The sequence below is a fragment of the Neoarius graeffei genome, chromosome 9 (assembly GCF_027579695.1).
Source record: "Neoarius graeffei isolate fNeoGra1 chromosome 9, fNeoGra1.pri, whole genome shotgun sequence".
Classification (NCBI taxonomy): domain Eukaryota; kingdom Metazoa; phylum Chordata; class Actinopteri; order Siluriformes; family Ariidae; genus Neoarius; species Neoarius graeffei.
Window position 1 is genome coordinate 20,032,703 of NC_083577.1, and position 23,688 is coordinate 20,056,390.

The 23,688-nt window shown below is 42.8% G+C and overlaps 1 protein-coding gene across 1 annotated transcript in view; it reads left to right on the forward strand.

The window, feature by feature from the left end:
• The first annotated feature begins 11,306 nt into the window (after window positions 1–11,306).
• asb18 (ankyrin repeat and SOCS box containing 18) overlaps window positions 11,307–23,688 on the forward strand; it is a 40,282-nt gene continuing 27,900 nt past the window's right edge. The window contains exon 1 of the mRNA XM_060928621.1: window positions 11,307–11,511. Coding sequence (XP_060784604.1) covers window positions 11,307–11,511 — 205 coding nt within the window. The remainder of the gene's footprint in view (window positions 11,512–23,688) is intronic.

The following is a 23,688-nucleotide window of genomic DNA, read 5'->3' on the forward strand; positions in this document are numbered from 1 at the left end:
GTGTCTATCTGTCTCCCCCCTCAGGTGAGTGACCCCCAGAGCGCCAGTGCAGAGAGAGAGCCTGGGCCGTTTTGCTGGCGCTGCGGGGAGCCGGGGCACCTCCAGCATCAGTGCTCAGTAATGGAGGTGGGCGCGGTGGTCCGGATCCCCGACGTGCCAGGAACCGCCCTCGATCGGGCCGGAGCGTATTGCATACCGGTGAGTGTCCAAGGGGATACGTATCAGGCTTTGGTGGACTCTGGCTGTAATCAGACCTTAATCCACCAAAGCCTGGTGTAAGATGAGGCATTGGGGGGAGCACAATTGGTGAAGGTGTTGTGTGTGCATGGGGATGTTCACAACTACCCTTTAGTGTCAGTCCACATTCTATTTTGAGGGGAGAAATCTAGTGTAAAGGCGGCGGTTAATCCTCGCCTTACCCACTCAATAATTTTGGGGACTGATTGGCTGGGATTTCGGGACTTAATGACTCGTTTAGTGAAGAGTGCGTCCTGCCGTAGTTCAGCAGGGGGAGGTCCCGGTGTGGCATTGGCAGGAGCAGCTGTCACAGAGCCATCTACGTCATTGTGGCAGCAGGGGCGTGGTCAAGCGTCGGTCTGTGACGGGAGGGTGGAGTCAGGGAAGGTAAGTGGCAGAATCACTGCACCTGATGTTGATTAACATGTGTTTGTGTGTCTTCCCCAGTGACCGTGCCCTATGTAAGGAGAGATCGAGAGCAGAGGAGAGCTCTCCCCAACCAGACACCTGATGTGTGTGTGTGTGTGTGTGTGTGTGTGTGTGTGTGTGTGTGTGTGTGTGTGTGTGTGTGTGTATGAGAGACCACTGAAAAGTGTAAAAATAAAGAGTTATGAAACTCAGTTCTGGCCTGCCATCTTCTATGCTCCTCCCACTCCTACAAACTGCCACAGTCATCTCCTGAGTCGGAATCCCCAAAGAGATTCTGACCGATCAAGACACTTCATTTATGTCACGCACACTACGCGAACTGTATGGGTTACTGGGAATTAAGCCGATCCGCACCAGCGTTTATCACCCACAAATGGATGGTTTAGTCGAAGGGTTCAATCGCACCCTTAAGAATATAATTAAAAAGTTTGTATGCGAGGACGCACGCAATTGGGATAAGTGGCTCGAACCCCTGTTATTCGCAGTGCGAGAGGTTCCACAAGCCTCCACAGGGTTCTCCCCATTCGAATTATTATATGGGCATTAGCCGCGCAGCATCCTAGATGTACTGCGGGAAAATTGGGAGGAGGGACCTTCACTGAGCAAAAATGAAATCCAATACGTTATTGACCTGCACGCAAAACTCCACACACTCACACACCTAACCCAAGAGAATTTGCAGCAGGCCCAAGAATGGCAAATCTGCCTGTACAACAGGGGTACGCGCCTTAAGGAGTTTGCACCGGGAGATGAAGTACGCGTACTGTTGCCCACATTGAGCTCCAAATTGATCGCCAAGTTACAAGGACCCTTTGAGGTCATACGGCGAGTCGGGGACATCGACTATGAGGTGAGGCAAACGGACAGGGGTGGGGCGCTACAGATTTACCACCTCAATCTACTCAAACTCTGGAACGAGGAGGTCCTCGTGGTGTTGGTGTCATTGGTTCCGGAGAAGGCAGAGCTGGGACCGGAGGTTCAAAAGGGAACATTGACATTGCGTACCTCTCCAGTCCCCTGTGGAGACCACCTCTCCCTGACCCAACTCACGGAGGTTGCCCAGTTGCAGACCGAATTTTCGGACGTGTTCTCGCCCCTGCCTGGCCGCACCCACCTCATAGAACACCACATTGAGACGCCCCCGAGGGTGGTAGTGTGCAGCCGCCCTAACAGGCTACCCGTACACAAAACAAAGATGGTTTGGGAAGAACTCGAGGCCATGCTCGAAATGGGCATCGTCAAGGAGTCCCACAGTGACTGGAGCCGGTTCGGTGTGGACTATAGAAAAGTCATCTCGGTGTCTAAATTCGATGCGTACCCAATGCCTCGTATTGATGAGTTGCTGGATCAACTAGGCACAGCTCACTTTTATTCGACACTGGATTTGACAAAGGGTTATTGGCAGATCCCCTTGACTCCACTATCCCGAGAAAAAAACAGCCTTTTCCACACCATTTAGCTTACACCAATTCGTCACACTTCCTTTTGGGCTGTTTGGGGCGCCCGCTACGTTCCAGCGGCTGATGGATAGGGTCCTCCACCCCCACGCCACCTACGTGGCCACATACTTGGATAACATAATAATCTATAGTAATGATTGGCCATGGCATCTACAACACCTGAGGGCCGTCCTTGGGTCGCTGAGGCAAGCGGGTCTCACGGCCAACCCGAAGAAGTGTGAGATTGGGTGGGTGGAAGTATGGTATCTGGGCTTCCACTTGGGCAATGGGCAGATGCATCCCCAAATTAATAAGATGGCAACAATTGCGGCCTGCCCGAGGCCCAAGACCAAAAAGGGGGTGAGACAGTTCCTGGGGCTGGCTGGCTACTATCGTAGGTTTATACCTAATTATTCGGATGTCACCAGCCCGCTGACTGATCTCACTAAAAAGGGGGCACCAGATCTGGTCCAGTGGACGGAGCAATGCCAGCGGGCTTTCTCTGAGGTGAAGGCTGCACTGTGTGCACTGATGTCAATTAACCTGTGTTTGTGTGTCTTCCCCAGTGACCGCGCCCTATATAAGGAGGGAGAGAGAGGAGGAAGGGAGCTCTCTCCCCAGCCAGACAAACGATGTGTGTGTGCGTGTCTGAATGTCTGGGAGAGTGTGTACACTGAAAAGTGCTACAATAAAGAGAATTTGTAAACTCCGTCCTGGCCTGCCATACTTCTGTGCTCCACCCACCCGCTCAAAGTTCTACAGGTGTCATGCAAGAAAGAAGCTCCTACTCCAAGATAAGCATAAAAAAGCCTTTTTTCAATAGCCTTTTAGAAAAGTGTTCTCTGGACAGATTAAACAAAAAATTGAACCTTAATTGGCTATAATGATCAGCATTATGTCATCTTCTTCTTCTTTTGGCTGTTCCCATTAGGGGTTGCCACAGTGGATAATGTCCTTCTATCTCCTCCTGTTCTCTATATTTTCTTCTGTTGCACCAACCATACTCATGTCCTCCTTCACCACATCCATAAATCTGATCTTTGGTCTTCCTCTTTTCCCTCTACCTGGCAACTCCATCTCCAGCATGCTTTTCCCTCATGAACAGCACTATGTGTGGAGAAAAAAGGGTGAGGTTTTTAATCCAAAGAACACCATCCTAACTGTGTAGCATGGTGGTGGCAGAATCATGCTGTGTGGATGTTTTACTGGAAAAAGGACTGGTGCACTTCAGAAATTAGATCATCATGAGGCATCATGAGGAAGGAGGATTTTCTAGAAATATTACAGCAAAACCTTAAGACAGTCAGAAAGTTAAAACCTGATAGCGACTGGGTTTTCCAGCAGGTGAGATATCTGAAGCAAACCTTCAAAGTATAACAAAATGGATTAAAGCAGGCAAAGTGAAAGTATTGTAGTGGCCATCACAAAGCCCTTACCTGAGTCCCATTGATAATTTATGGACTGAACTGAAAAAGCATGTCTGAGCAAGGAAGCCCATAAATCTGACAGAGTTACATCAGTTCTGTCAGGAGAAATTGGCAGAAAGTTTTGGAAAAAGTATTGTGAGAAGCTTGTTGAAGGCTACCCTAAATAAAGTAGATACACTAATTGACTTGACACATGAAATGTGTGAAAATTGTGGAAAACTTAGGTTGACTGCCTTTAATCAGTGTTTATATAAACTTTTGGCCTCAACTGTACATTGATGGATTTAATTTTACATAAATAAATTCAAAATATTCTCCTTTTAGCTTGACAGAAATCAAGAGAACCCCACCAATCTAGCTGAAAGCACATGAGCTGGAGGGAGGGGCAGGGCTTTCAGGCAGTGTTGGTAAATATCTGAGAGTTCAAAACTATCACTCATTCCAGATTCATGTGTCGATTGGCTCATCTGCTCATCACATTGTGTCCAGTTAGTGTTTCCGAGCTCTAAGCTCCATTTGTGAACTGTGCCAGCAATCCTCTTTTCTTCTAGGCTCAAGTGTAGCATGACACAAGCTTAATTAATTAATTTAATCCATAGTGAGAATAAAATTAAAGCAATTTCCTCTACAAACTTACACTTTACATAGATGGAAGTTACGGATGGCATCTAACCTTCCAAAGCACACTATGAGTGGGAGGTCATACTGTTGGAAGGTCTACTGTCAAATTGTTGGCATGTAGCTTTGATGACAGAATACACCTCGAAACAAAAATCTATTTTTAATCATGTCATTTTGTAGAGAGCAGGTGAATGATCCTAATCACTTGTGCAGTGTCTTGCAAAAGTATTCATCCCCTTGGTGGTTGTCCTGTTTTGTTGCCTTACAAGCTGGAATTAAAATGGATTTTTGAGAGTATCTGTCCATAGGACAACTTTAAAGTGCATATTCTGGACCAATTTAGTGGGTTTTTTTATATGAAAGTATGTCCCTTTACACACTCATCCAGAAGGGTAATTTTGCACAAGGCCATCTGTCTACAGCAGAAAAAAATAAAATAACAAAACGCGTCTGGAAAAATCCCAAGGGAGTCTGGAGCCAGATTTGTGATGTCACGTGCGGATCCGCCAGCAGGCTGAAAGACCCTGCATGGATTCAGTGCACAGTCTGTGTAGACCAAGTTTAGCAGCTAGCGATTTTGCATTGAAATATGGAATTGTCACCTGAGCTTCTAAACCCATGGATTCATGTATCAATGCTCATCTATCTATTGTTACATAAATCATATTTTTTCTAATTACTATTATGTATTTATATATTTCTTCATTTAGAAGAATACTGGCTACTGTAGGGGAAAGATTTCATAAGCTACACACATGGAATCGGCTAAGCAGGATTGTATATACATGTAATGTGTTTGACAGGTCCCAAGATCTCAAGCCCTGACACGCATATCCCTTGATACATGTGAAGTAAGTGTATTATCGCCCAGCACTTTCGTGTTGTTTACTTTTGTGTGTGTCAATAAATAACATTATCCATGTATCACACAAACACAGGAACACCTAATTTAGAGTATAGTCTCTCTTATTTCTTACCCTGGCAACAGTCAACTTGTGAATTGCCGATTTTCTTGGTCTTTTTCTTGGCTCTGCTTGGTCCTCTGCTTTTTCTGGGTGCCTCGCATGAAGCGCTCCCATTTCTCTCTCATTGTCCGGTCTTTTGGAAAACGATGAGTACTAATCCCATCATGATTGGTGTTGCTACACCCTTCTATGATACATCTGTTAACCATTTTAATAATTACATGATAACATTGAAGAAATTTGTAGAAAACCACCAGGTCGTATTCTCATAAACAAGCCAATGCTGACATGGGATTCAGAAGGAGGCGTCCCACATGTGATGTCACAAAATTAATGTTTGCCGGGAAATCCAAATGCCAAGTTTTTTCAGAGGCAGACGAATTCGCCTCAAATGGCTTGATTTCAACTGAATTTTTCTGGTATTGTGCAAAGTAAAAAAAAAATTGCACAAAATGTGACAGATATTTGACCAAAGTTTAATATAAAATAAGAGAATTACATTGATCTTGCTCCTAAATATACCCAAGATGTGCACTTTAAGCCATACACTCCACAGAGCAGGGCTTTATAGAAGAGTGACCAGAAAAAAGTCATTGCTTATGAAAACACATTTGGAGTTTGCCCAACAGCATGTGGCAGACTCTCCAAACACATGGAAGATTCTCTGGTCAAATGAGACTAGAATTGATATTTTTTGGCTATCATGGGAAAGGCCATGTGTGGCGCAAACCCAGCACCCTGAGAACACCATTCCTACAGTGAAGCATGGTGGTGGCAGCATCATGCTGTGGGGATATTTTTCATCTGCAGGGACAGGAAAGCTGGTCAGGATTGAAGGAAAGATGAATGGTACTAAATACAGGGCAGTTCTGGAGGAAAACCTGTTTGAGTCAGCCAGAGGTTTGAGACTGGGATGAAGGTTCACATTCCAGCAGGACAATGACCCTAAACATACTGCTAAATCTTCACTGGAGTGCTTTAAAGGGAAACATTTAAATGTCTTGGAATGGCCTAATCAAAGCCCAGACCTCAATCCAATTGAAAATCTGTGGCATAACTTGAAAATTGCTGTACACCACTTGAAGGAGTTGGAGCAGTTTTGCCTTGAGGAATGGGAAAAAATACCACAAGAGAATTGCAGCTGTAATTGCAGCAAAAAGTGGCTCTACACAGTATTGACTTTTTTTTCGGGGGGGGGGATACCTATGTACAGGGGTTAAATTGGGCCGGGGCTGTCCGGGGCTGAGCCCCGGCACATAAGCTCGGAGCGGATGGCATATGATCGCACACATCAAAATCAACAAACCCTTTTCACGATTTTCAGTTCTGAATAATTAAATATCGTTTTATTAATCAATAAACCCATGACTTTTATGAGATAGATCATAGTTTTCCTGATAACAAGACGACCTGTCAAAGCTATTTAGAACAGAACTTGCGATCAGAGATTCTGGTTTCTGGAACACTGCGTGGGTTGCCAATTCCGCTTTTTATAAGCGACTTTGGGGTTTCTTTTTTTTGTGAGCTCGCTTTAAAAAAAAATCAGAAGTCGTGGTTTGCAGGTTTTTGGGCTTGTGTTTCAGCGTTGTGACTTGTTTATAATTTTCTCCGTACACCGTCTCCCCTTTTACCTGCATACGATCCTAATCCATCAGAGGTGCTTGAACGAACTGTCTGTGCATTTGGCGAGTTCAATTTCCATAGTCCCCAGTTATCGACAGAAATTAGCCAAGGGGAAGGGGGAGATAATCATTATCATATTTTTTATTATTAAAAACAAAATATCAAATAATACTGAAGAGGGAAAAAAATAATACTGATCTAAATATGTTGTGTTTTTATTTTTAGACAGTATGTGTTTAGCAAAACACATACTGTCTAAAAATAAAAACACAACATATTTAGATCAGTATTATTTTTTCCCCTCTTCAGTATTATTTGATATTTTGTTTTTAATAATAAAAAATATGATAATGATTATGTTCACTGTATTGTTAATATTATTAGTTTTATTATTTATTGTTAATATTTAATTTAATGTTAATTTATTATTATTTATTGTTAATATTATTAGTGTATTATTAGTGTAATTATTATTGTTATTATTATGTATTCAATTATTTATTTGGCATGTGGTGCTTTTTGTATTGTCTAGAACATACATAAGATGAGCATATTATAGCAGCAAAATAGAAGCACAATCATTTGAATGCAGCAAAAGTTTTGCTGCATTCAAATGATTGTGCTTCTATTTTGCTGCTATAATATGCTCATCTTATGTATGTTCTAGACAATACAAAAAGCACCACATGCCAAATAAATAATTGAATGCATAACAATAATAATAAGTGCTTCCAATGTTATAGTGTTGTTTGTATTTGGTTGCATTCACTGCATGAATATATTTGATTGACAGTTTGACTGACAGTGTTTTGGCATATTTAACATTTATCCTCCAAAATAAATCAACTGTTTTGGTTTAAGATTGTGCAAACCTTCAAATTTTCTCACTGAACATTTCTCCTTCACATTTTTCACCTGTAGGCATGTGACAAGATTTAACATGATATTGCTCAACCTACCTCTGTAAAGTCAGCTAACAACTTATTAAAATGCACCAGAATTCAGCAAATAAAATGTATGATAATAAAAAACTTCTGGGGGAGGACCCCCAGACCCCCCACTAATCATTTCCTTCAAACCAATGTACAACAACCTGTACAATCTGTTACATTGGCCAACCAATCTACATTCAAACTGCCATAATGTGTAGGGGGGCACTACAAGACACACATAGGCCTACAACACACAGATAAGGTGTATATCTCTGTGCAATATGATATGGTTATCAAATTAGAGGGTTATTTTCCAAAAAGTATATTGGGGCAGGGCGGCGGGGGCAGGGGCGGGTACGAGGCAGAGCCCCCCCACATAACCAATCCCAATTTAACCCCTGCCTATGTACACTCCAGATTTCTGTTTTTTTCACCTTAATTATTGTTTGTGTCATGGTAAAACAACAATTTTCACCTTTAAAGTTGTAGGCATGTTGTGTAAATCAAATGATGTTAACCCCCCAAAAATCCATTTTAATTCCAGCTTGTAATACGACAAGACAGGACAAACACTAGGGGGATGCTTGTGCATCCCCCTTTTGCAAAACACTGTAGATACCAGTTGCAATACTGCAGTGAGTTTTCTATGTAATATCTTAAAATCAAAACCTAGGAGAGAAAGGGCCATTTTAGTGAGTCTAGAATAAAAGCTGGGGTGGTTTAACACCCATGTAAGAGCTAAGCATGTCACAAATTGCTTCAAATTAATCTAAACCTAAAACAAAAAAGAATCTGAGTCTTCAAATCTGAACTTAAGAATCATAATAAATTACATACCTGTCCAAATCTTCACCCCAGTTGTAGGTGTACATAAAACAATTATTAACTTTTTCAGTGTAACTGTGTATGGAATATAGAATATGCAAATAAAGAAAGCACTGATTTCTAAATTGACCGTGACTTGTATTTCATTGCAGACAGAATGAACCCAAGATATTTATGTTTTGTTGGTCAACTTAATTTAATTTGTTAATATACATCCATTCCTGTGTTTCAGGCCTGTAACACATTCCAACAAAAGTTGGAATGGGGCAATTTTGGGCTAGGAATGACGTAAAACAATTAAATAATGATGTGATTTGAAACAGGTGATGTCAACAGCTGACTGCAATCATGATTTAGTACAAAATTAGTGTCAAGGAAATGCCTAGTCTTTGAGACTAGATGGGTCAAGAATCTCCAGTTTGTCAACAAATGCATGAGAAAATTATTGAAATGTTTAAAAATAATGTTCCTCAAAGAAATATAGGAAGGGATTTGGATATTTCACCCTCTATGATGCATAAGATCTGGGTGCGATTTGCTGGGGGGGATGGGGGGATCATCCCCCCCTCTGGTTTTTATCTCTCCTGAAAAAAAATCCTCGGGGACAACCCCGTCAATAAAACAAACAAACCAAAAAAAAAGTTGACATGACAGGCATGTTATGACACAGTTTTCTATGGTCTACATTGCACTCACTTTCAAAATGACCCGAAGTGGCAGCTTTGATGTTCACGAATGTCCCCAGCAAATAGATACATTGTAGATAATAACAATATCCAGAGTGTGAACGTGGATTTAGTGCCATGAATCACATCCTTACTGATGAGCGCAACAGAATGAATGTATCCACACTGAACAGCCTTCTTTTCCTCGCTGTCAATGGGCCAGATGTGCGTTCCTTCCCTGCTGAGAAATTCGCAGAAATGTGGATTAAAGAAGGGCGAAACGCGGCGGATAGCGCACCGACGGGAAAGCAGAAAAGGCCACATGAACTGTGCCATCAGAGCAAACTGTTCATTTAGTATTCATGTATTTTAGTGATTTTTGACTCACTGTCCATTTAATCCAGAGGGAGAGAAACATCACAGCAACGCGACAAGCAATGCGAACTTTGTTGTGTGTTAGTGTTCGTGTATTTAGTCAGAGAGATAGGAAGATGAATTTACTATCTCTGGTTTAGTGTTCGTTTTCATTTAGTGTTATTCATTTGATATCATAGGATGTTATTGAGCTGTTAGCCTATTGTTACCTTAATTTTGTGACGTTTCATGATTAAAAAAAAAAAATCCCCCCTTCTGGTTTTTTGCCAAATCGCACCCTGCATAAGATCATTAAACAATTCAAGAAATTTGGAGGACTTTCAATCTGTACAGGGCAAGGGCTCAAGCCTAAGCTGAACACCCATGATCTCCGATCCCTCAGATGGCACTGCATCAAGAACCATCATTCATCTATAGCTGATATAACCACTACAATACAGAGTTGCATCCACAAATGCCAGTTAAAACTTTACTGTGCAAAAAAGAAGCTTTATGTTAACTGTGTCCAGAAGCACCGTTGACTTCTCTGGGCTTGGAGGCATCTGGAATGAACCATCACACAGTGGAAACGTGTATTGTGGTCAGACGAATCAGTATTACAGGTCTTTTTTTTTTGGAAGAAATGGACACCGTGTGCTCCGGACCAAAGACAAAAAGGACCATCCAGGCTGTTACCAGGAGCAAATAAAAAAGCAAGGGTGTGTCATGGTATGGGGTTGTGTCAGTGCCCTTGGCAAAGGTAATTTCTGTGATGGAGCATTAATGCAGAAAAGTACACTGAGATTTTGGGGCAACATATGCTGCATTCAACATGACATATTTTCCAGGGAGATTTCAACAAGACAATGCAAAACCACATTCAAAGGCATGGCTGCGGAAAAAGAGGGTGCCTGTCCCCTCTGTCCCCAATAAAGAATGTGTGGAGCATTTTGAAATGAAAAATTAGACATCGATGACCCTGTACTGTTACACATCTTAAGACCTGGTTGCAGGAAGAATGGGACAAAATAACACCTGAAACACTTCATCACTTGGTGTCTTCAGTCCCTAAACATCTTTTAAGTGTTGTGAGAAGTAATGGAAACATTATAAAGTGGTAAATGCTTTACTGTCCCAACTTTTTTTTTAATGTGTTGCAAGAATTAAAATTGAAATGTGTTTATTTTGAAAAAACAATAAAATTCATGAGATGAAACATCAAATAATGTGCTGTTGTATTATTTTGAGTGCAATACAGGTCAAAGATTATTTACAAATCATTGTTTTCTGTTTTAATTTCAATTTCAACATACCGTCCCAACTTTTCCTGTTTTGGGGTTGGACATATTTTCTAGGCTATTTGCACTACTATGAAATAAAAAAAGAAGAAATGCACCAACAGTATATGTATGAGTAAACTTTATTTAATTTTTTAGGTAATCCTGTTTATCCAAATTGTTTTTGGAAAAGGAGATTCAAGTAAATGTACTGCAACTGAGCAAGGTGATCAGTTCTGGGTACAGTTGTGCCATGATTTTGTGAAAAGCAACTTATTAGACAGAGTTGAAGATTATATGCACCTTGTGTATGTTGCATTTGTAATCAGCACTTTGTAGCATGTGTGTAGTCTAAACCAGACCAGTGATATTTTAAGACATCTGCTCAGCTGACAGTCTGCTTGCTCTATTCTTAGCTGCATGTCTAGAGAATGAAAACAAACTTTCACAATGTGAAAAACCATTTCCAAAATTTAAGTATTAAAGGTACTGTAAAGTATATCTGTGAAATAATGTCTTCAGGAATAAAAGTGGATTACCCGCTTCACTCAGAAATTGTACAGACACTAAAAGGTGCCCAGGAGAAGAAGGACTTCAAATGTTTAGAAAGACTCCTCAAAGATCTGACCAAAGAAAACCCAGATGCGGTTATTGAATTGTCCAATGATGACTGGATGAAGGACCCCAGTGTTCAGCTTCCACCAGCTGTGTTGATGGGTGAGTCCTAGAATACATATGTATATGTATGGATGTGTGTGTGCGCGCGCGCACGCACGCATAGGGTTGGGACAGATTACTTTGAAATGTAGTCAGTTCCTGAATATAAATTGCATGGTCATTTTTGGAATTAGTATCATAATACACTGGATTACAAAAATGTCATCTAATCAGAATACTTTTGGTTTACTTCAAAATAAAACTTTGAAAATATTGCACCTTATATCAAAAATGGACATAGCCACAAAACTTTGAGCTCCATAAATATATATTTTTCTGCTTGAAACATCTTCAATGCAAATAAAAAGTACTCCAACGGATCTGATATTACACGAATCAAGTTTTACAAACAAGTGGAGTCTATGCTAGCTCAAATATGCTGTCATTCCAGGAAAAGGGAGAAATCCCAAATACTAAGACCTTCAGAAACTCACCTATATGTTTCTAAATGAGGTTACGGCTGATAATATAATTAAATTATTATTAGTACTAGTTTTCGAAGTAGTTAATATTTATTACAACCACCTTTATTTTTTTTAAACAGCATTCAGCCTCCTGTTAGACAGAGGAGACTGAAGACTTCCCCAGTGCTAAATGCACCATACATACATACATACATACATACTAGTTGATTAAAAAACAAATACAGAATGACAAATCATACAATGATTAAACAATTGTTAGGGGTGGCGAGATGTGGTGAGTTAGGATCCAATAGCAGAACACAAACCAGAAAATCCAATGAATAAAAAAAATTAAAGTCCAAAAAGAGTCAATGAACAAAAATAATCCAGACAACAACGAGGTAAACAAAGAGCTAATATGAAAAAACATGAAAAATAGTTTTAACAAAAACTGGAGACAAAAAACGTAATGCAAAAAAACATGAAAAACTGACAAAACATGAGTGCAAAATACTGTGGGTAAGACTAGGCAAAACAGAGAAAAAAATCCAGGAAGCAAAAAATGGCACAAAGACGACGTGAGAAACAGACAAGACATTATGGCAAAGTCCCCTTCTCAGAACGGCCTATTTATACACAGCAGAGCAGACCAGGAAGTGAATGCCGGCAAGATGGAAGTCCCGTCCTGGATCCGGATTGTGCTGAACTGGGAGACAGTAAATCTCCAGAGTGGAAGTCCGGGGCGGATCATGACAGTACCCCTCCCCCCCAAACGAGCGCCTCCAGGCGCTTTAGGAGGAGCGTCAGGGTGTTGCCGGTGGAACTCCGTGATAAGTGTTGGGTCCAGTATGAACCTGGCAAAGGACTGGAAACCAGAGGTTTAAGCTGTGATACATGAAAAGTGGGGTGAACACGTCGCATGGTGAGTGGTAATACCAGTCTAACAGAATATGGGTTGATTACCTTCTTGATGAGAAAGGGTCCAAGGAACCTGGGTGCCAGCTTGCGAGAGACAGCCCCAAGTGGTAGGTGGTGTGTGGAGAGCATAACTCATTGACCCACTTGGTAGGTGGGTGCCTTGGAGCGACGTTTGTCGGCCTGCTTCTTGGATGTGAGTGCAGAGCGAATGAGTCTTCTCTGGGCCAATGCCCACATTCTCCTGCAATGGTATATAAAGGCCTGGGCTGATGGTATGGTGACCTCCTCCTCCTGGCTGGGGAACAGTGGTGGTTGGTACCCTAGTGAACACTGGAATGGAGAGAGACCTGTGGCAGAGGAAGGGAGAGTGTTATGTGCATATTCAATCCAAGGTAGGTACTTGCTCCAAGAACTGGCATCCCTGGACGCCATGCACCTGAGTGCAACCTCCAAAGCCTGGTTAGTCCGTTCTGCCTGGCCGTTGGCCTGTGGGTGGAAGCCTGAGGAGAGACTACAGGTGGCCCCGATGAGTTTGCAGAAGGCTCTCCAGAACTGTGCAGTGAACTGAGGACCCCGGTCAGAAACTACGTTGGTAGGCAGACCATGTAGGCGGAAAACGTGGTGGATGAGTAGTTCTGCGGTCTCTTTGGCTGAGGGGAGCTTGGGCAGAAGAATGAAATGGACGGTCTTAGAAAAATGGTCAATGAGAGTGAGGATGCATGTATTGCCACCTGAGTTGGGGAGTCCTGTGATGAAGTCCAGGGCGATGTGAGACCAAGGTCGATGTGGCATAGGAAAAGGTCTTCGTAAGCCGGTAGGGGGTCAATTGGCTGTCTTGTTCTGGGATCATGTGTCGCAGGCTGCCACGAACTCCTGGACGTCCTCCTTGATGGATGGCCACCAAAAGCGCTGCTGGATGAGAGCCAGGGTTCGGGCAGCTCCCAGATGACAGGCCAGCTTGGAGCCATGACCCCACTGCAGCACCTGGGTTCGCACAGGACCGGGAACAAACAGATGGTTATGAGGAATGTTGTTGGAGTTACCTTCACTGGGGTCCTGCTCCAGGGCCTTCTGCATGAGCGTCTCAACCTCTAGAATGGCGGCTCCCACCAGGCAGCATGGAGGAAGGATGGTCTCGGGTGGCTTGAACTCCTCTTGGTGGGAAGAGAACATCCTGGACAAGGCGTCGGGTTTGCCGTTCTTGGAGCTTGGGCAGTAGGAGAGCGTGAAGTTGAACTGGGAGAAGTAGAGAGACAAACGGGCTTGACGAGAGTTGAGACGTTTGGAAGACTTGAGGTACTCCAGGTTTTTATGGTCGGTCCAGACTAGGAACAGTAGGTCAGACCCCTTGAGCCAGTGCCTCCGCTCCTCCAAGGCTAGTTTCATGGCCAGTAGTTCTCAGTCGCCGATGTTGTAGTTTCGTTCAGCTGGGGATAGCCTGTGGGAGAAGGAGCATGGGTGGACCTTACTGTCGTTGGCCCTCTGGGATAGGATGACTCCAACCCCTGACTCAGAGGTGTCGACCTCGACAATAAACTGCTTGGTAGAATCGGGTATGGTGAGAGTGGGTGCTGTGGTAAACCTGTGCTTGAGACTGGAAAAGCCTTTCTCTGCTTCTTCCCCCCACTTGAACTTGGTCTTTGTTGAGGTCAGGGCTGAGAGAGCTCTGGCCACCGTGCTGAAGTTGAAGATGAAATGCCTGTAAAAGTTGGCAAACCCCAGGAAGTGCTGGAGCTTTCGTCTCGAAGATGGGATGGGCCAGTCAGCGACTGCTTCCAGCTTGAGGGGGTCCATCTGGATCTTGGCTGGTGAAATGAACCCCAGGAACGAGACAGAGCCTTGGTGGAACTTGCTCTTCTCTGCCTTAACAAACAGCTTATTCTCCAGCAGGCGTTGAAGAACCTGCCGGATGTGACCCCAATGTCCCTCCAGGGAGCGAGAGAAAATCAAGATATCATCCAGGTAAACAAAGACAAAAGGTGTTAAGAAAGTCCCTCAAGACATCATTAACCAATGCCTGGAATACCGTGGGCACATTGGTCAGGCCGAAAGGGACAACAAGGTACTCATAGTGGCCTGTGGTGGTGTTGAAGGCCGTCTTCCACTCATCCCCTTCCCTGATCTTAACTAGGTGATAGGCATTGCATAAGTCCAGTTTAGTGAACACCTTAGCTCCCTGGAGTAGTTCAAAGACTGTAGTCATGAGTGGTAGTGGGTAGCGGTTCTTGACTGTGATGGCATTGAGACCTTGATAGTCAATGCAGGGGCGGAGCGACTTGTCTTTCTTCTCCACGAAGAAGAATCCTGCCCTTGCTGGGGAGGAGGAAGGGCAGATGATCCCAGCTGCCAGAGACTCAATGATGTATTTCTCCATGGCTTGTCTCTCAGCTGGGGAAAGAGAGTAGAGACATCCCTTGGGTGGTGCTGTCCCTGGCAGGAGGTCAATACTGCAGTCATAGGGCCTATGAGGGGGAAGGGACAATGCTCGGGTCTTACTGAAGAGAGGTTTGAGCTCCAGATATTCCGGAGGCACATGAGAAAGGTTGGGAAACTCGCTGGCTGAGGGCTGAGGTGGTTTGGCGGGAGGCAGAGCAGAGTTCAGGCAGGAGACCAGGCAGGAAGGACTCCAGCTTAAGATGGTGTGGTCAGTCCAGTTTAAGTGGGGGTTGTGCTGCATCAACCAGGGTAATCCAAGAATAACGGGAACGTGAGGGCTGTTCATGATGTGAAGTTGTATAGTTTTGGAGTGATTGCCTGAAATCCTTAGGGTGAGCAGGGTGAGTGATGGTGGTCAAGCCAGTGCACTGAGTGTCAGGACGGTGAGAGGGACCTCGAGGGCGAGTAACAGGATTCCAAGATCCTTGGCGGTGGTGGAGCAGATCAGGTTCCTGTCCGCCCCCAAGCTGACAAGCGCCTGAAGATGGTGATGCCGATTATTGAGAGTGATGATGATGGGGAGCAACAGTCAGTCGGCAGGGGACTGGTTCCGAGCATTGCCCAGCAAGGCCCCTTGAGTCACTGGTGGGCTTGTCCTTTTAGCGGGCAGGCTCAGCAGATGTGTCCCTGCTGACTGCAGTAGAAGCAAGCCCCCATGCTCCATCAGTGCAGTCGTTCCTCCGCTGACACCTGTACCCGATCTACCTGTATGGGTTCAATGGATGAGGCGGGTGGTGGAGAGGGGTTGAAGTTGCGGTGGCTCCTCTCTCTCCTCCATTGTTGGACCCACGCATCAATATGATTGGCAAGGTCCATCAGGCTGGAGAGGTCCAATGGCAGTTCCCACAATATGAGTTCATCCTTGATGGTGTCAGATAAGCCATGTAGGAACGCGTTGACCAGAGCACTCTCGTTCCAACCACATGACGCTGCCAACGTCCGGAACTCGATGGCATAATCCGAGGTAGATCGGGACCCCTGCCGCAGCTCCATGAGCTCTCTTGCCGCCTCCTGGCCAGACAGAGAGCGGTTGAATGTTTGCCTCATTTCCTCAGAGAATTCCTTGAAGCTGGAACAGGGTGCATTGGCGTCCCAGACCGCTGTCCCCATCACTGGCCTTACCGGTGAGGAGCGTGATGGTATAGGCTACGTGGGAGCATTCTGTGGGGAAAGCCAGAGCTTGAAGCTCCAAGATCAGTGAACACTGTGACAAAAAAAGATCTGCAGGTACCTGGTTCTCCACTGTAGGGCTGAGGCGAAGGGAGTCTTGGTTCGTGGAGAGCGGTAGTGGCAGGAGATGAAGAAAGAGATGGCTGGGCAGGGGTAGGCACAGCTTGGGAGTGCTGGAGTTGTGTGGCTAGGAGGTTGAGTGAGTCGGACAGGATAGCCAGGTTCTGAGTGATCTGCCCGAGTTCCTGTTGGTGGGTCCCGAGGAGGGCTCCTTGCTGCTGCATAGCTGTTCTCAGATGGTTAAGTTCCGCTGGATCCATGTTGGCCAGAACGTACTGTTAGGGGTGGCGAGATGTGGTGAGTTAGGATCCAATAGCAGAACACAAACCAGAAAATCTAATGAATAAAAAATGATTTAATTAAAGTCCAAAAAGAGTCAACAAACAAAAATAGCAAAAATAATCCAGACAACAGTGAGGTAGACAAAGACAAAGTGCTAATATGAAAAAACATGAAAAATAGTTCTGACAAAAACTGGAGACAAAAAAACGTAATGAAAAAAACATGAAAAACTGACAAAACATGAGTGCAAAAAACTGTGGCTAAGACTAGGCAAAACAGAGAAAAAAATCCAGGAAGCAAAAAAAAAAATGGCACAGAGATGACGTGAGAAACAGACAAGACATTCTGGCAAAGTCCCCTTCTGAGAACAGCCTATTTATACACAGCAGAGCAGACAAGGAAGTGAATGCCGGCAAGATGGAAGTCCTGTCCCAGATCCGGATTGCGCTGAACTGGGAGATAGTAAATCTCCGGAGTGGAAGTCCGGGGCGGATCATGACAACAATGACTTTGAGCACCTAGTCAGCCTTTGATAGGACAGGAAGGACTTAAGTTGCAGAATGTCATTGCCTTTTGTTTAAAAAGAATCGGCTCTTTGCAGCTAGCAGTCACATTCTTGGATACCACATTGCAATGCCATACTGGAGAGCAAGCTTTCAGGTAAACAAAATCCTTGACAAGGTCAAGCACAAAAGTTTTAGCAGTTTATAGCGTTTAATATATTTCCTTTTCTTTAAGAATTGTCAAAGTAGTTTTCTAAGTTTGATTTCGGCTCATTTTTACAGGAAAAAAATATTTTATTGCAAAGGCACTGATTTACAACAGACAGCATTTGGATCTTTGCAGACAAAACAACATGGCAACTTTGCAAGGTACGTACACCAAAAAAAATCCTTGTAAATGCATTTATTTTAATTCTAAGAGCTCAAACAGCTCCATACTAAAAGTTTTCAAGGTTTATAGTTGTTGTTGTTTTTTAAGGTTTGACTACATCTTGAAGATATAAATAAACAATTTACTGTGATGATAACACATTTATTACAGCGCATCAAGTGCTTGTTGATCATTTTATATAACATGCTTTTGTTATTTGTTATTTGTTATTTGTGATTTACAACAGACAGCATTTGGATCTTTGCAGCCAAAACAACATGGCAACTTTGCAAGGTACGTACACCAAAAAAAATCCTTGTAAATGCATTTATTTTAATTCTAAGAGCTCAAACAGCTCTATACTAAAAGTTTTCAAGGTATATAGTTGTTGGGTTTTTTTTAAGGTTTGACTACATCTTGAAGATATAAATAAACAATTTACTGTGATGATAACACATTTATTACAGAGCATCAAGTGCTTGTTGATCATTTTATATAACATGCTTTTGTATCTTTATATTCACTGAGAAAAGTGATCTTTTTAGATGGCAGGAATCATGTTGCTATGGCAATGGGATTGTTAGATTGCTAGTATCCATGTCAATATTGCATGTGCGTTATCTAGCCGAATGAGATTTAAACTTCACAAAAGTGAAGTCTGTTGATTCGCAGATTTTGTTGCCAGTAAAAATCACATGGTTACAGAAAATTTCTGATTAGATTTTTAAGAATTTGAAGCCCTTATTTGTCACATATACACATGCAGCTGATAAGAGGAAAGAGCTGAGAGCAGTCACTAAACCTCGAGTCTGAGCCCAGTCTCGAGTCCCCAGTGTTCAAGTCCAAGTCATTAAAGAAAATTTCGAATTGAATCCAAATAGAGTCCCCTCCTGATCCAAGTCGAGTCCAACACAAGCCCCGCTATCAACAGGGCAAATAACTTGAGAGAGGGTTAACACTAGCTAGTGCATCAGTCAGCAAGCAAGCCCCACTATCAACAGAGCAATGAGCATAGTGTGTCACTTACTTCTCTGGGTGTAGTCTTGCCAAATGACGATTGAAGTTGGAGGTTGTCCCCGTCGTCTCCTCGATAGTTCTTCTACATATGGAACACATAACAGTGCATTTTTTCCCACTGCATGAGAAGTTTGTATAAGCAAAGTGGACAATTCTAGGGGCATTATCTCCAGGCATTTTAGCACCATTAACGTTAGTTTGTTCCTGAACATGACGCATGAACAGGTGAATGTACATTATCTTGCACGAAATTAGTATAAAAATTAATGTAGATATAAATATCTTATGCCAAATTATTATGACATGTTACAACAAATAAAAAAAAAATCTGAGTCCTCGTCTCCAATTTATCCTGTCTGAATGCAGTTAATGCACAAGTCCGAGTCCGAGTCATCAGTGCTCAAGTCCAAATCAAGTCACAAGTCCTTAAAATTAGGGCATGAGTCAGACTCGAGTCTGAGTCCTGGACTCAAGTACTTCAAGCCTGGCTGAGAGAAGGAGGGAAGCCGAGCTTCGTGTTATCATCATGGTATTGTTCATTTATATCTTCAAGATGTAGTCAAACCTTACAAAAACAACCATATACCTTGAAAACTTTTATTATGGAGCTGTTTCAGCTGTTAGGATTAAAATAAATGCTTTTACAAGTTTTTTTTTTTTTTTTTGGTGTACATACCTTGCAAAGTCACCATGTTGTTTGGCTGTGAAGATCCAAACACCGTCTGTTGCAAGTCAGTGCCTTCAAAATAAAATATTTTTTCTGTAAAAATGAACCTAAACTAAACTTAGAAAACTACTTTGACAATTCTTCTAGAAAAGGAAACTTTTGTGCTTGACCTTGTCGAGGACTTTATTTACCTGGAAGCTTGCTCTCCAATATGGTGTTGCTATGTGGCATCCAAGCATGTGACCTCTAGCTGCAAAGAGCCAGTCACATATTTACATATACAATCTGTTACACTGCTCTTTCTCAGTAGTTTGTGTTGTTGCACAGTGATTTTTCAAATGTCTCATGTAAGTGTACAGCAAGTTACAATGTCTGTGATTGTGTATACATTACCTATTGTTGGAGGCATGAGAATGTAATGAATCTGTCAGAACAAAACTCAGGTTTGAAATGTAAGTGTTGGTTTTACCAGGAGGAGTGTATGCTTTTTGGACAATGTAGATGATGTGGTTCATAAGTCAACATTGCTCAAAATGTCTCTTTTTAAAGGCATTTGGTTGCAGGGCTAAGCTTAAGCTAGGTTTCTGTGGCATTTTGTCTGATTGGTCCAGCAAACATTTTGTGTTTCACTGGTGAGGGACCACTACAGGACAGGCATGAAAGAGGAGATCATTGTGCTTGTGTTGGGCTCATCCATGTCTAAGGACATACTCACACTAGGAATGATTGCCTTGTACTGCTGCAGAGAGCGACTCTCCCCCCTCATCACTCCCCTGCTGGTCTGAGCTCACACTGCGCTTTATGTTCTGGTCTCGAGTGTGCTTATGTCATCACAACGCAGCTTTACTCACTGACTACAATTCGTGTTCATTGATAAGGTGAGAACCAGACCCGTTATTAACCCAAATATTCTCCAATGAACTGAAAAGTGCATGCGAAATTGTTTGAGTTCCATGTGGTTAGCAATCACACTGTGCACAAGCCTAATTGAACCACACCTGAGCACACCTCTTCCAAGTGGTTCAAGTCAACCGCACCTGAGTGCAGTATGCATTGATCACGCAGTCAAACAAACTGGACTTTGGGGGTCAAATGCGCTTGGGTGCGGTATGGATCACCTAGAGTGAGTATGTCCTAACAGAGACATCTGTTACATCCATACAGCATATGTAGACATTGGAGACAAGCATGGACACCAGAGAAACATTTGGTATGGCTCTAATAAATGTGCTATATGAAGAAGAGAGTTCCAGATGCTCCATATTCTTCTCAGATTTAGTGAGGCCCAGCTGCCCATTCATTTCCAGGCTGGTGCTATTTCCAACACAGTCACATTCATTCTGTGCATTTCCCAGTCACACAGGTGGACAGCAGCATTGCTCACTGTTACTTATATTTATACTTATTTAAATTTACTATTCATCTTTGCACTATGCACCATATTGCACCAAAAGGGAAATCCTTTCTGTGATGAACAGCTAAAATCCTGATTCATATATCAGTAATATCACTTGTAAAATATCTGAACACTTATACCGTCATTCTGTGCACACTGTATACTTTATATTTATTTAACTATTCCATACTTGACTTACCTGGATTACTTTGCACTATGCACCTATTTTTGTTGTTGTTGTTTGCTTGTTTGTTTGTTTTTGTGTCTACGCTTTTTTTATCTGTTTTGTACTATGAGAGCTAAGTGAACCGGAGTCAAATTCCTCGTGTGTGTCCACATACCTGGCAATTAAAGTGTTTCTGATTCTGATAACATTGACGCATAGCTTGAACACAGGAACTCTGCAGCCCAGGTAGAAAGAGTGTTTCTCGTTCAAGGAAACAAGTGTTTCTCGCTCAAGGATCAATACACACAATTACACACCCACTGAAAAAGTGTCTCTTAAATGCTTTCTAGAGTGGCAAAAACAAGAGGAAGTGCCCTATTGGCTATTTTTCACATGGGAAAAATGATAGAATGCCCTTAAATTATGATAATGTGCCCTCTAGTGCAAGAAAATTTGATAACGTGTCTTAATGAGTGCCCTTCTAGCGGAGAAAAATGTGATCTTATAGGCACCCTATAAGATGCCCTTACAATGGTCTAAACTTGGTGCTCCCTATAGGTGCCCTTCCAATTGAAAAGGGAACCTTTATGAAGTGCCCTTTATGCTACCCGTACATGACTGTGTCCAAAAGGGTGCCCTTTCCAGTAGAGAAAATGGGATGCAGTACTGTATAGGGTATTCCTACAGATGAGAAAACATGATGAAGTGCCTAATTAGGTGTATCTATGTACAGTATCTACATCAAGTGTGTCCATGGCTTTGTAGTTTGTAAACATCTACAAGAAAGCATCTATCTATCTATCTATCTATCTATCTATCTATCTATCTATCTATCTATCTATCTATCTATCTATCTATCATATTTTGTAATATGATCTGTAGCCACTTACAGGGTTGCAGGCAAGCTGGAGCTTATCCCAGCTGACTACGGGCGAAAGGCGGGGTACACCCGTACACACAAGTCGCCAGGTCATCACAGGGCTGACACATAGACACAGACAACCATTCACACTCACATTCACACCTACGGTCAATTTAGTTAGAACCACCAATTAGCCTAACCTGCATGTCTTTGGACTGTGGGGGAAATCGGAGCACCTGGAGGAAACCCATGCGGACACGGGGAGAACATGCAAACTCCGCACAGAAAGGCCCTCGTTGGCCACGGGGCTTGACCCGGACCTTCTTGCTGTGAGGCGACAGCGCTAACCACTACACCACCATGCCACCACTATTATTATTATTATTATTATTATTATTATTATTATTGTTATAATACTACATATAAAACACATGAACTGAATTGTGTTATTAATTGTCAGTAGCAGCCATTTTGGATTGTTTGTGTCCCAGGAGTCATACTGACATAGAATCATAAGGTTAAAAGTACTGTAGCTCTAAATTAGCCACTTTCACTGTGTGAATGCTAATATTAAGACTTTTTTTTTTTGCTTTTTTGTAATTGTAAAGTGAACTTAGATGTGAGAAAGGTGCTATATAAGTTGAACTTATTGTTATTATTCCATCCATCCATCCATCCATCCATCCATTACCGCTTATCCTGTGCAGGGTCGCATGCAAGCTGGAGCCTATCCCAGCTGACTATGGGCGAGAGGTGGGGTACACCCTGGACAAGTCACCAGATCATCACAGGGCTGACACATAGGCACAAACAACCATTCACACTCACATTCACACCTATGGTCAATTTAGAGCCACCAATTAGCCTAACCTGCATGTCTTTGGACTGTGGGGGAAACCAAAGCACCCAAAGGAAACCCACACAAACACGGGGAGAACATGCAAACTCCACACAGAAAGGCCCCCATTGGCCACTGGGCTCAAACCCAGAGCCTTCTTGCTGTGAGGCAACACTGCTAACCACTACACTACCACCACCATTATTATTATTATTATTATTATTATTATTATTATTATCTGTTCATAAAGGATTTTAATACAACAAGCAGGTCCTAAACCTGTGAAAACCTGATTCCTAAGGCAATCAAGGTTTCCTAATTTACTAAGATTCCTAAGAACAAATCAAAAACAATCCTAAACAGCTGTTGTCAGTTAGCCTGGGAAATCCCATGCTGCTTTGCACAATCGTTCCGATCTGAAAAGACAGCATGGAAACTATGGTCTAAAGGCTCGCCTGAGTTAGGGAGCCAATCAGAGAGTGGGGAGGGGTGGAAAGACGGTGACGCGTACTACTCGACAAACGGAAGCTTGTAGTTTATTTGGGACTGTTTACGGATCACATTTAACATGGCGGCGAGCGATACGAACCAAACTTTTATTATTTTATTATATATAACTTTTTTATTTGTCTTGCACAAACGGCAGTAATTGTTCGGTGCCATTGTTTTCCAATTTTTGTTTTGCCTTCTCTTTCTCTTTCCTTCTCTTCTTCGCCTCTTTGTCGCTCTAACTACGTCACCGGGTACAACTGCCATGATTGGCCATGGGCTACGTATACACCAAATGATAGACATTCGCAACGTCCAATAAACGGCCGTTGACAATCGTAAACCACACCTCCCCTACGAGAAATTCAATAGGCGGATTCCAGATCATATTCACTTGTGATATGGTCTGGTGTTAACCAGACTAGTTGTCAGTGATTTAATGGTGTAGTCTAAGTGTCAAACTCATAGCGCATGGGAGAACCAGCCTAATCTGACCTGCCAAGTTAATTTAGAATCTGTGTTCTGAATTGAAATCATCTTACGAGTTTAACCAAATTGAAAAGTACAGTAATGCAATGCAGATAAACTGCAAATCTCAT